We start from the raw sequence: 14,399 nt of genomic DNA, 5'->3' as shown, positions 1-14,399 counted from the left end.
TGCAACAGTTAACCATGATCAAGTCTGCTTTGTTGTTGCCTTTAACTAGGAACAGCATACTTCTTTGTCATGGGAAAAACTTTAACCCTCCTATGTGGAAGTCACTCTTTGGGTCACTTGGTAAACACCTCAAAGAAGCACAGCTGTGTCGTGTTGTGCACTGCACCAACTGTCCCTCACAGGAATATCAGATTGCACTTTTGTGCTGCCCAATAACTGTGCTTCACTGTTTCATGTGCATAATTGTGCAGTAAACCAAATGCAGTGAAGAGGACTGCACAAAAGACCCTGGGTCATTTTGTGCTGGCAATCTACTGTGTACACATTGAACCTGTGCATGTTTGAGTTCCATATAGAAACTACATGCTCACCAGTGACTGTGGGCATTTGTGCACATTTGTGCTGTAAAACCAAAGGAGGGTTAAAGCAATTGTAATAACAGTGCCTAGCAGTTTGGATATGCATGATGAATTGAATGCACATGTAACATCCGCCATTCTACGTGTACGTGTATATGACCATCACCGCTGAAAAAAAAAAAAAAACAGAACAAAACCCAAAAGAGACTATAGCACACATCAAGACAATTCAAACTGAAATACATTTATCTTTAGTGAACAAAAAGACACAATCTGGGAGATGGAAGACTACTTCCATACACTAAACGACGCACAGGAGAAATAAAAGTTACTTTTCTGCAGCATCTAACCAAATCAGTTGAAGTTGAATTGGCAGATTTTTGTACAAAGTTTTCACAAGCAGTTTGGAAATGTATTAACAGAAAATCCTCAGTGATGAAAGAATTCCTCCAGCAAGGAAGACCAACATGAAATATTACAAATCATAAACAATGAAGTCTTTACACAATAAACTCTCTCCATGCTCTAGACACGTACATTTGTTTGACAAATGAATTGGTGACAGTAAACAAAAGAAAAGCTACATGTAACTTGGTTAGAAATGTGCAATTGAGGAGATTAAAGAGAGGTAATGCATGGATTCCAGACAGTTAAATTCAGCAATGCCCAGGCAGTCAAGATTGTGGAAAGTCAACACATGAATGCCAGATACATGTACATGTACATGTAGACGTGGCAACAATCTCCAGGAAGTAAAAGGGTTTGTGGGAAGACAACAAATGGATTCAGCAAAGTTCCTACATGTACATGTAGCAACAATCTCCAGGAAGTAACTGGGTTTGTGGGAAGACAACACACAGATTCCTGAAGACAAAGTGTCACAAGACAGGTGCACACTGACTAGCATGTTGTTAGTGTGGATATTCTATCATAGGGCACTTACGGATTGGATGTTTCCATGCGGCTGTTAATAAGGGAAAAATAAAGATGAACATTACCAGATTAGAAAGCAAGGGATTAGCATTGATAGGAAATTGGGATTAATAGACAACAAAACGAATAGAGAATTACTACAAAGAAGCTGATAAGCAGATCAGGACAGATTTAGGAGCTAATTCAATGAGTTGGTCAGAACTGAGCAGATGTTGGCTTAATGTAGGACATCCACCATGTCACCATGTATGTCACGACATACATATAAAAAGGTTATTAACCCCAATCCCATGCAGTGCATGTATACAGGAACTGCTAGTGACTTATTTTTGGGAATTTTATTTTGTGCTTCACACCTCAATGAATTTGAGCCCAGAATTCTGGACCCAAACCATGTACCTGGATGTGCTTGATGTGCTTTGAATGGAACAGACTATGTGGACATGCTGGACATGTACATATACATGTAGATTACAACAAATCTTGTTATCAATGTCAATTCTCCAAGAAATACCGCTAGCCTTTGTACAAGGTGTTTTTTTATTTACTGATGAATGTCGCAGGTAGGAAATGTGTGTCCACACCAGTGCACACCTCTCAAGTCCAGCAGAAGGACAGCAAACCTGACAATTTAAACTGAATGTGCACATACCGTACCTGGTCACAGTTACATGTATGTAAGAGATACTTGCATTTAAGTTACAGTGCGTGACAGAACCAACACTGAAGTACTCTGAGAATATTTGTTGGGTTTTTTGGTTCCTAACGGATGGCTGCACTCTACAGGTTATACAGGTTTGAACTGAGACTACAACTGAGCATTAAGACTAAAAATAACAACAAATAACCACTGAGTTATCAAACAGACCGATTTAGGAAATTCAAACAGCGATAACAACAATATGGGCTTGGAATGATTAAAAAAATTGTTTTGGGCAGAAATGACGTACATTTGAGATTTTGTTGCACACTGCAAGTGATAGCATTTCATGGGGAAAGTGGAAGTGGGAGGATGGCAGTGGAGAGGGTTGAAGAGGAAATGCCTGGTGGGGATTAGTTCACTACAGCCCTCCATCATGGATGAAAATGACACGAACAAGATAACACTCAATGTACAGAGCGTAAGACAAAAAATTACAAAGGAAACACCACCACGTAAGAAATGATACATGTAGCAGAGAAACTGGCATGGAGAAAGATTGCAGGATTAAGAAATCATATACAAGAAGACAGGAAACTACAGTCAATATAATAAGACAGTCGGTTAATCCAAGCTGCTTCATTAATGCCTACTGCAGCTATGATGGAAGTTACATGTATCTATCCCAGCAATCAATGTAGGTCAAAGGTCAGATGACAAATACTAGCTCATCATACATACATTTACATTGCTAGACATGCTTTCTTGTAATGTTTCACACTTGGGTGGTCTCGCAGGATCAACCTTGTTCTTTGTATAAAACAAAAAAGGGATCCATGAAAACCACACCCAAAAAACAGCCCTGGACTCTCAAGGTTTAACATGCAACCTTGTCAGATTTAATCACAACAAACTTTGGCAACGACGGACACATACACTGTAGAGCTAAGCCAATCCAAAACTCTCATGGTTTGAATGCGGTAGTTGAATATAGCACATTGTCTTGATTCATGTCCATGCAGCTAAACTTCATGCAGGTAAATACATGTAGCACAGAAACCGCTGCTCAACACAAATCAACTGGAATGTAATTACTAGCAATACTCAGCACCAGACACTGGCTGGTAAACTGTTCTTTACCAAAGCCCAACATTCATAATTCCACAATCTCTGCTTACCATACCGGTAGCTGAACATGAAATGTGCACCTGTCATGCCTGTATGCACCTGTCATGCCTGTATGCACCTGCATGCTTTATGGGTTTGCTATTAATATTGGCTTATAGTATACCCAATCCGTGGCAAACGCCTATCAGCTTACAGTTTTCAAATGCAAAATATGGTAAGCACGTAACGACCATAAGAAGAGAATTCCTTGGTTCACTCAACCAATGAAATTGGGCAAGCTCTCAAGATCTGTGCCTGAAAAGCTACATGTACCACACAAAGAAATCTGCTTAGCTGAACAAGTTTATAAGAAAACAAGCTCTGATACCATGCAATACATACTGCTTGCAACGAGACAGCAGTTGATTAATTGGATTACTTTGAGAGTATTCTAAGCAAAAATCTTCTTTGACAATTCTTTGACACTTCAGTCATATCTCATATCTACCACATGCATGATAGACTACATAATGGAACCACCACCAAGCAGCCTACCGTTTCATTGTCTGATTGGAAATCATCATCCTCCATGGACATGATCTGAACCTGAGGGGCTGGCATGTTCTGAACTGTGGGTGCATCGGAGGATAATGCTTGAGAGAATGGCTCCACGGTGCTGACTGTAGCCATCTTGAAGGTGTGGTTAGGAGGAGTCACAGTGGCATCCCGATGCTGCTTGCTCTACAAAAAAAGGAACGATACACAGAAGAATGGTCTGGAGCTACCGGTATCATGTATCACAAGGCACTGGAAACCATGAGGAAACAAGACTCCAACAAAATTGAGGCCTCACATCAAATAGCTTCCCAGCCCCTCATATCAAACAATCTATCCACTCTTAAATGTAATAAGTAAGGGTGTATTTACATAGCAACGATGGTATTTTGGTGGGAGCTCATCCCATGACTGCACAGGTTTATGCGAGTTTGCACTCCCGGTAATCTGACCATATATCTACTGATACTCACTGGAGGTGCGCCCTCTCGGTAATCTGACCATACATCTACTCATACTCAATGTAAGTGTGCCCTCCCGGTAATCTGACCATACATCTACTGATACTCAATGCAGGTGCGCCCTCCCGGTAATCTGACCATACATCTACTGATACTCAATGCAAGTGCGCCCTCCCAGTAATCTGACAATACATCTACTGATACTCACTGTAGGTACGCCCTCCCAGTAATCTGACCATACATCTACTGATACTCACTGTAGGTGCGCCCTCTCGGTAATCTGACCATACATCTACTGATACTCACTGCAGGTGCGCCCTCCCGGTAATCTGACCATACATCTACTGATACTCACTGCAGGTGCGCCCTCCTGGTGTAATCTGACCATACATCTACTGATACTCACTGTAGGTGCGCCCTCCCAGTAATCTGACCATACATCTACTGATACTCACTGTAGGTGCGCCCTCCCAGTAATCTGACCATACATCTACTGATACTCACTGTAGGTGCGCCCTCTCGGTAATCTGACCATACATCTACTGATACTCACTGCAGATGCGCCCTCCAAGTAATCTGACCATACATCTACTGATACTCACTGCAGGTGCGCCCTCCCAGTAATCTGACCATACATCTACTGATACTCACTGCAGATGCGCCCTCCAAGTAATCTGACCATACATCTACTGATACTCACTGCAGGTGCGCCCTCCCAGTAATCTGACCATACATCTACTGATACTCACTGTAGGTGCGCCCTCCCAGTAATCTGACAATACATCTACTGATACTCACTGTAGGTGCGCCCTACCGGTGTCATCTGACCATACATCTACTGATACTCACTGTGGGTGCGCCCTCCCGGTAATCTGACCATACATCTACTGATACTCACTGCAGGTGCGCCCTCCTGGTAATCTGACCATATATCTACTGATATTCACTGTAGGTGCGCCCTCCTGGTGTAATCTGACCATATATCTACTGATATTCACTGTAGGTGCGCCCTCCTGGTGTAATCTGACCATACATCTACTGATACTCACTGCAGGTGCGCCCTCCTGGTAATCTGACCATACATCTACTGATACTCACTGCAGGTGCGCCCTCCCGGTAATCTGACCATACATCTACTGATACTCACTGTAGGTGCACCTTCCTGGTAATCTGAACTAGACTCTGTCTCCGTTCTTCTCTTCACTGGAGGTGTAGAATTGGGAGAACTGTCCGCCATGTCACTATCAGCTCCTCCTGGCTCAGCAGGTAATGACTGACTCTATGACAAGCAAACAATCTATGGTTAACTCAAGTAACTGTATATCCAACAATGCAGCATTTCAGTTTCATAACTTTTACTGTGTCTTATTTGACATCACAGCACAGCGCCCTCTGGTGTCAGGAAGTAGCAAAGACAAGACTGGATTCCAGAAAATATGTCCAAAAATGAATGAATCACTTGGCTTCAACCAGAATTTACACACAACTTAACAGGAATTGGCTGTGGCCACTGCCATAGACTCATGGGTAATTTCCGACCGTAGCCAATTGATTCAAACACGGCGTAGCTTGCAGCCTTTTGGTCCCTTAGGTTTTAGTCTGCAGCCATTTGGTCCCTTAGATTTTAGTCTGCAGCCATTTGGTCCCTTAGGTTTTAGTCTGCAGCCATTTGGTCTTTTAGGTTGTAGTCTGCAGCCATTTGGTCCCTTAGGTTTTAGTCTGCAGCCATTAGGTTGTAGTCTGCAGCCATTTGGTCCCTTAGGTTTTAGACTGCAGCCATTAGGTTGTAGTCTGCAGCCATTTGGTCCCTTAGGTTTTAGTCTGCAGCCATTTGGTCCCTTTGGTTTTAGTCTGCAGCTATTTGGTCCCTTAGGTTGTAGTCTGCAGCCATTTGGTCCCTTTGGTTTTAGTCTGCAGCTATTTGGTCCCTTAGGTTGTAGTCTGCAGCCATTTGGTCCTTTAGGTTTTAGTCTGCAGCTATTTGGTCCCTTAGGTTGTAGTCTGCAGCCATTTGGTCCCTTAGGTTTTAGTTTGCAGTCCTTTTGTCCCTTGGGTTTTAGTCTGCAGCCATTTGGTCCTTTAGGTTTTAGTCTGCAGCTATTTGGTCCCTTAGGTTGTAGTCTGCAGCCATTTGGTCCCTTAGGTTTTAGTTTGCAGTCCTTTTGTCCCTTGGGTTTTAGTCTGCAGCCATTTGGTCCCTTAGGTTTTAGTCTGCAGCCATTTGGTCCTTTAGGCTTTAGTTTGCAAGAAAAAGCACAATGTGAGCTCTTTGTTTGGACATACATCACTCAGTCTTGAATACTGATGAAAAGGTAGATTATGCGGATGAAAAATGTTTTAGGATCCTACGTCTTCACATGATACAAGATTCTTTCAAATGTCTTTAACTCAAATTAAGTCTGGTGACTTGTGAACCAGTTTTTAAAAGTTGGGTCACAAACCAATTCTGCATCCCATCAGTCCATAAAGTTTGCAGGAATAAATATCAGTTTTAGACCAACTATTCTTCATGACAAATTGGTCAGTTAAGGTGTGTTACTCCAAATAATCAGACTCCTTAATAAAGTCCAGTAACACAATGTCCAATTAACATGATAATATTTCTTACCCGCCCTAACTGTTCAATATTGTCTGAGCGTTTCCGTCTGATTTCGGCCTCTGCTGCTCCCACAGCACGCACATGTTTCTTCCTAGCTGTTTCTTTAGACTGCGCATCAGAGTTATTCCTCTTTAGGTTGGTGCCTGGCTGAATATCGGTCATGACACCTAGACTCTCTGGGCTTGAGCGTTGTCTAGCATGGATTATTCCTTGGGGTAACTGTAACCAAGGACAATCACAACAAATAATTAATTCATACACAAAAAAATCATAAATGAACAACTACTCTACCCTACAAGACTGTCTCATCAGAGTAACATGTAGAGTACATTTCTTTGTCTGCAACCTGCATACTTGTACTGGGTAATTATGGTACAAACCGCCAGAGAGTGGGGGGGGTTCAATCTTTCTATTGCTGAGGCTGAGCATTAGTTTCAACTTGAACTGATTGATGGATTTCTTATTTTTTCAAATCTGCTTACGTAGTTCAACCTCAAGATTCAAAGGGTTGTCAAGATTCTTTCTTGTTTCAAAAAGACACTTCAGGTACATGATAATGTTGAATAATCCTTGAATCTCTCTGCAATGCGAGCGGTAGTACCAAGGCCTAAGTAATCTGATGATGTCTGAATCCTTAAGATCTGGGTACTTCTTGTATTGAGCACATGTAAAAGACTGAGCTTTGGTCGGTTGCCCTGAATGGATATACTGTAAATAATTGAATGTCATTCTGAGTAGTAACACATTACATTGGTAAGGGAATGTACATACGTACATGTACTAGGAAGAAGGGACTATTACGCTGATTGACATTGTGCATAATTAAGCTCTATGGTGAAAGAACCCTTCCTGGCTGACCTTACATAGAAGACACTTCAATAATGTCTTCTTTCTTATTTGTGAAATGACACCTTCAAAGTATATGTTACATGTAAGCAATGTACAAAGTTTGATGTTCATATTGGCCTGTGTGTTTTGCTCATTCACAAAGCAGGATCACACACGTGTATCTACTTGTCAACATTTCTTACACAAAACTAAACCTACAAAGGCAAGATTAGAAGGAAGCTGAACCATCACACCTACTTTCTGTGGATAATAGACATAAGGTGTGTTTGGACATTCTCGGAGCATACTGTAGGTGTCAAGTTTTATTTGGATGATTTTAATTATCTAGACAAGGAATTTACTGGGTGTAATTCTGACTTCACAGCATTTTGACAATTTAACAAGAAATTTGTTGCATCTCAAAACACCCCAAATATATTCAAGACTCCTAAGCTGTAATGTTAAGCATACCGGTACAATTATAAACTTTTGACAAATAAACAATTTTCTCAATAAATCCATATTAAAGTCCTTCTACAGTGAATTCACAATCACACTCAGGGATTTAGTGTTGTTACTGCTGGCAATTTCTAATTTTACTGCAAATAAATCCTGTGATCTGTTTGTTGATGCTGCTTAATACAGGCAATCTAATATCCTGAAAAAGAAGATATCTCAATTAAAAATGGAAGCCAGGGTTTAGAGAGTGGCAATTTGGAACAAGAAATATCTCAGTGAGTGGACTTTGGAGAGGTGAAACATGTGAACGTATTACTTGGTAGGCACACTAAAACAATCATACAAAAAACTGGAGCAAACATTTTAAAGTGCAGAGAAAATAAATGTGCATGTGTCATCCACTTCAAGATCTGTTCCCTATATCATTTGAGGTCAGAAATTTTGATTTGTAACACACAAAATCACTGCAAAGCCATCCCCCCAAAAAAGAAAAATAAAGACCGACGTAAATAAATAAATTTAAGGAATTTCATTTTTTTGAAAATGCTACTTACACACAAACAAAATGTACGTCTGTGCATTACCATAAACTGACTGATCAAAATTTTCAACCCCAATCTCACTAAATGACAAGTACATGAACATAGGGGCATGTGGCCGAGTGGTTAGGATTTGTTGGTTCTGATCATGGGGTCGGGGGTTCGAATCCAGTTGTTGGCAGCATGTTGTGATCTTGGGCAAGTGCCTTTATCCCTCACATGCCTCCCTCCACCCAGGAGTAAACGGTACAGTGAGAGAGCAGACATGGTTAGCCATTTGTGTGTCATATGGCAGTACTGTGCTAGTATACTCCCCATGGGGCTGAGATGGTTTCAGGAATGTTCAGATGATGTGAGCCAAATATGCTGGGACAATAATACATTGACGCCTTTGAGTTACAGATATCGGTGCTGTACATTCACCATGAGACACTGAGCCCTAGAAGTGCTTTGATAGTATTATTACATGAGTAGTCTCCACTGGAGAGGCCTGCGTTTTAATAACTTTAAACGGATGATGAACGGTGAGAGAGGTGAAATGACATAAGTCGTCCCAACTTCATCTCTCAAGCCACGATACTGCATCCTGTTGGGTTAGTGTCATTCAGTTAAGTAACCACACCTGGTTTTAGTACCACACCCAACTAGGCATGTCTTCACTCACCCATGATCTACTTTCTGAAGTTTTACGCTTATCTTTGTGATTCTGCAAAGTTTTCTGAAATATCAAATAACAAGTATACAAGATAAAGGACCTTCTGGCTCAAAATAATTTACAGGTGTCAACGGAATGTTAGCACATGTAGACTTTTCACATTTCCATTCTAGACCTCCATTTTCTGCATTTCAATACTTTCTTCCTTTATTTTACAATATATTCTCATTCTTTCAGTCACACCGTGGTCGAGTGAACATAAAGCATCCCGCCCTATCTATCAACGGAGGACTTTCTTCTATGAACTCGGCAGAGGTTTACATGTAAATGAGACACATTCTTACTTCTTGTGGCTGTGCATTCTTGTTTCTGTTTTCAACTTCCAGGTCAGAAGAGCTGGCAGAATCTCGAATCTCCGTTGTCTGTACATGTACCTGATCAGGTCATTCAACAAACAACAAATATATTACACTTTCTGGGTCTCCACCATGTCCACAGCTATCTCAGTTCAAGCAAAATACACCTATGACGCTGCATTCTTCATGCTACACACTCTGCACGCAGGTCATCAATTAAAATAATACCTGCCATAATTACCGGTATGCTTGAGGCCATAACATAGAAATGGTCTATAGTCAATATTCCTGATTACTTGAGGGCGCTGTGTGGCATATCCACAGCCAACACAGCTTGCTACACAATAGTGACCGAGTATGGACTGGTCTGTAGTCAATATTCCTGATTACTTGAGGGCGCTGTGTGGCATATCCACAGCCAACACAGCTTGCTACACAATAGTGACCGAGTATGGACTGGTATATTGTCCATGTTTCTGACTGTTTCAATGAAGATTTAGGGATACAAGCTATTGTTAAGCATTTTACAAGTAGCATCTGACCTTAGCCTGTTGCATACTGGCTGCCCGATTCAGTTGGGTTTCCAGAACTTTAATCCTCGTGTTAATTCCTGCTAATTCCTTCATGAGTTTCTCTGATGGGTTGGCTTCATACTCTGATTTCATTTTCTACAAGACAGAGGAAAGTGGTAGACCATGACAAGTTATAAATGGGCTTCTGTTTGGTGAGAATGCTTAATGATGTCAAATCAATTCAACAATTCCCAAGCTGCTGTCTGTCATATAACACTGACCGGGGTGAGATTGACCAATGATAAAAATAGCTGAAAACAGCTGAAAAAAAGCATAAAGAAGCTGAATTGTGAAAATCTCCTACACTTTTGTACACAGCCAGTGAGGAAAACAAGCTGAAATCGGCTTTAAAAATGGGTGAAATCTCACCCCTGGACTGATGGCGATTAAGTAATTAAAGTTGGGAATTAATAATAAGACAGCTATGGATTTGAACTTGGTCCTTTAGTGTTTAGAGTTTTTTAGTATGCTGTAGCCTGTAGTGTTGGGCGGTTCCAGAATTCTCAGAGCCCGCTCCGGCTCCAGCTAAGGACTGCAATTCCGAGTCAGAACCGGCTCCCAAAGATATAAAGAAAAACATAAGGTTTCATAAAACACATTAAAAATCTGTCGCTGCCATGCCGCGCGCATCACACCGGTGCCACTGCACTCAATGACCAATGGCACAACAGACTGGCTTTTGGCCTTTCGTGGGCTTTAAGATTATCCACAGAGAGTATTTTGAATTTCATTTTTACGTCTTCATAGACTAGTCATGGCTGGAATAAATCTGCAACATATATGTACAACCATGATACAACTCAGCACTGCATCCTCCTGCACTAGTTTCCACTCTACGTCCATGTATAAAAAGTCTTTAACCCCAACCCCCCAAGGGTTGCTGGCCCTAACCTTCCCCATTCACACAAAGTTAAACACCCATATGGGACTTTGTGCACAGAGGCTGTTGGACTTTGTTTTTCTGAGGTATGCCGAACCCAATGCAAAAGCCAGCTCTTAAGGTCCTAGCAGACCTATCACAACAGAAGTAAACACTTTACTACTGTTTAATTCTGCGCGGTTGGGGAAGGTTAGGGTTAATCAGAACAACAACCCATTTGCCGTTGCAAGTACATGTAACTCTACCCATAATACAAGGTACATGTAGTCAGAAGTGGGACGGGTGTGGGACAGTCAGAGATGGACGGGGCATGGGGTACATGTAGTCAGAAGTGGGACGGGTGTGGGACAGTCAGAGATGGACGGGGCATGGGCTAGTCAAGGGTAGGAAGAGCCGAGAAAATTGACAAGTGCATTTACCTGATACAGTTCTTTCTCTTGTTCAAACATTTCCCTCAACGTCACTAGTCGCTCATTCTTCAACTCTGCATCTTTCTCCGGCTAAAACAAAAACGACGGTAAGGTACTATGATAAGCATGACCTCATTTGCATCGGTGTGTCAAGTTTGGTAAGTGGCACACAAGAATGGAACCATTTTGAGAGGGATTACAGAATGAAATGTAATTCGACAAAATCCCTTAAACTGTCATTGAATTTGGAGAGTCCAGGCATTGTTTATGGCCATGGGTGTACTTTATTAGCAACAGTTACCGGTACTTCATACCGGTATTCCGTCATCCACAGATACATATACATGGCATTGATTTGGTGTTGTATGAGATATTCCTGTTTAAGTACTTGCTGGTCCTGTGAAATTTTTGTAAGCATGTATCAGAATCAAAATGAAATCCCTAAAATCAATTTCAAAGGCTGAATCTCAATGCAGGCACACTTTACAGTACTTTATTAACCCTAATCCCCTAGGGTGTATGTAAAGCCATTGGAATTAGAGGTTTTGGGACTGTCAACAAAATTAAAAATGGTATGTTATTTTCATGCTTTGTTTTTCCCTTTTAATTGTTAATATCTACATGTATACCTAAACGTTACAGATCGGGTGATGGTGGGTTCAGACAATGTTACAGACATTATTTTTATAAATTTCCCCTCAACATGTTTCCCTCAGATAAGTATCTATCCCTAAAACTGCAAACTTTAATCAAATTGTTGGAGAAGCTTCAAGCACCTAACCAAGAAAACTGAAGATATACAACTAGATATGTACCTATTTCTTCCTTTTTTTTATGTGGCAAATTCCTCTTTCCTTAAGGACTAACAAACAGAAACAGAATGCGAGCGGATAGCTGAAGTTGAACGTATGAGGCCATATGGCAGCCATCTGCCCTGGCATTCCATTCAATGGACATGGGACCAACCTTCTCATCCATTTTACTAACGCCTCCATCCTCCACTTGCTCCTGGACTTTAAATAGACTGGCTTTGGAGCTGCACGTAGGATACTGTTTACTTTTTTAGTGCATCTCTGGAATGTCCAGGGATGCTGAGAGTTCTGATTGATGTGGTTGGATACAAATATGAGGAGAAACAGGCCCTAATCATGTACAGGTTTAAAAATGTATTTCCACTAATGGAGTGGTATCATTCAAAGTGAATTTTCATAAAGCAGGTACATGTACGTTCTGGTACAAATACAATCCCAAACCAAAAACGCTAAGCAATAAGGATCTGATATGAGTAAAACGGTTGCGGTTACACCATGGATAAATCTCTTTCTTGAGTAAGTGCGGTTCTGAGACGAACCGGGGAATAACTCGACGTTTTGAATAGTGCACTCCGTCTGTCTTCAGGAGAGACGGACAGAGTACACTATTCTCAAGAAAGAGATTGATCCATGGTGTAACCGCAACCGTTTCACTCATATAGTTCTTTCACCATGAAAACCTTCAAGTCTTAAGAATCTGTTAATCAGAAACAGTAAGCTTGTAACTTTCAATAGCTGAGAGATTTTACTTTCCTTTGCAAGACTTGCACAGAGATACACAGACATAATTACCAACGATACGATTGTACTGTATCTCAACAACATCCACATGTGGGAAAACTCAGGTAAGGTGGGAGTGAAATTACTGTACAGTGTACAGGTTGGGTATAGCTTGGTTGGGAAGGTGGGTTAGTTTGGGCCCAGTGGGTTGGTTAGGGTCATGTTGAGTTGGGTCGGATTAGATTGGGTTGAAGTACATGTACATGTAAAGTGGGTTGGGTGGGGGTGGATTGGAATGGGCTTGGATTGGGATTAGATGTTCCATTACTTACTGTAACTGGTACAGGTTGTGTAACTGAACGCCTCTGGTTGGGTTTAGCTGTTGCATTGGCCTGATGAGGGGGCGATAGAGGAGTTTGGTTCTTCATTCCTGGTGGTAAGCCCAGTAAGGTCAATGCCGCGTAGGAAGCAGCTGCATTGTGGGCAACAACATGAACCATGAAAGGAAAAACATACACGTACATGTAAGTCTGCACGCTAGGCATGCAACTTGGACTTTGACAAAAAAAGGAGAAAATTCCAATCTTTGTGCAGTGTTTTTCAATATTCAAAGGCATGCGTGTGAGGTGAAAAACCAGGAAATGAGCTAATCCGAGGAAGTGTGCCTGATACGCATGTCTTCAATTCATACATGTAACTGAAATGATTCCTAATCTGTCCACTGCATATTCTTTTTCCTCTATCAAAAGACTGCAATTGATGAAAAGTTTCTTACAAAGTCAGGTCTCCCCAAATTAACCAGGCTCAAGAAGCTTTGTCTATACATGTTCCAGTGTGCCAGGTACTGGGTAATTTGTCAGCAGGCTGTTTGCAGCAGCTGTTTCCTTTCTGTTTTTAGCTTTATTAATGGATCCGATTTATTTATATGAAACATTTTAGTGTACATTTGGGACAACATATGAAGTAGTCTCAAGATTTCCACAGCAGATAATCCACTGGGACAGGGAATGAGAAGACACAGAGGGGTTGAAAGAAACTACAGGGGATGAACCATGGTATTCATCATCCACTCAGCCTAGAAAGGGGAGGTCCATTGGGAAATTCTGCATTCATGCTACTGGCTAGAAGGCAATAAATCCATGGAAAGATTGCTATGCTCTGAGCTCATGCCACTATCAGTCTAACTTTGTTGGTTTACAAAAACTACACCAAAACATTTTTTTATTTGTTTAAGAACTGGAGACAAGTTGACTCAAAATCAAGTAAATTAGCTGCATGTGTATTAATTTTCTTCTTTGATTTAATCGCCTTTGCTACAAAATAAACAAACTTGGATTTGAATCAAGAAATTTAAATCAATTAATTTGATTAAATTCACAAGCCATTTCTGCCCTTCCTTCCAAAAAAATTACATATGTTGATTTAAATCAGAGATTAAAAAAAACATTTGATATAAATAGCCATTTAAATCAGTGATTTAAATAAAGGTGATTTTAATCGGCCAACCCTGACAC

At 41.0% G+C, this 14,399-nt stretch overlaps 1 protein-coding gene across 20 annotated transcripts in view; it reads right to left on the bottom strand.

The window, feature by feature from the left end:
- LOC110989335 (rho guanine nucleotide exchange factor 12-like) overlaps positions 1–14,399 on the bottom strand; it is an 87,043-nt gene that overhangs the window by 31,897 nt on the left and 40,747 nt on the right. For 16 of the 20 annotated variants that reach the window (XM_087141879.1, XM_087141880.1, XM_087141867.1 and 13 more), the window contains 10 exons: positions 13,218–13,357; positions 11,363–11,443; positions 10,034–10,159; positions 9,480–9,569; positions 9,145–9,198; positions 6,664–6,873; positions 5,203–5,334; positions 3,595–3,780; positions 2,674–2,742; positions 1,303–1,323 (listed from right to left, as the gene is read on the bottom strand). In XM_087141879.1, the coding sequence (XP_086998005.1) occupies positions 1,303–1,323; positions 2,674–2,742; positions 3,595–3,780; positions 5,203–5,334; positions 6,664–6,873; positions 9,145–9,198; positions 9,480–9,569; positions 10,034–10,159; positions 11,363–11,443; positions 13,218–13,357 (1,109 nt within the window). The remainder of the gene's footprint in view (positions 1–1,302; positions 1,324–2,673; positions 2,743–3,594; positions 3,781–5,202; positions 5,335–6,663; positions 6,874–9,144; positions 9,199–9,479; positions 9,570–10,033; positions 10,160–11,362; positions 11,444–13,217; positions 13,358–14,399) is intronic. The other 4 variants (XM_087141869.1, XM_087141878.1, XM_087141876.1 and 1 more) reach the window with 4 other exon arrangements.

This window comes from Acanthaster planci, linkage group LG10, assembly GCF_054643075.1.
Source record: "Acanthaster planci isolate LZ-2023a linkage group LG10, COTS_SCS, whole genome shotgun sequence".
Lineage (NCBI taxonomy): Eukaryota > Metazoa > Echinodermata > Asteroidea > Valvatida > Acanthasteridae > Acanthaster > Acanthaster planci.
This window is presented reverse-complemented; position numbering and strand designations above follow the sequence as displayed.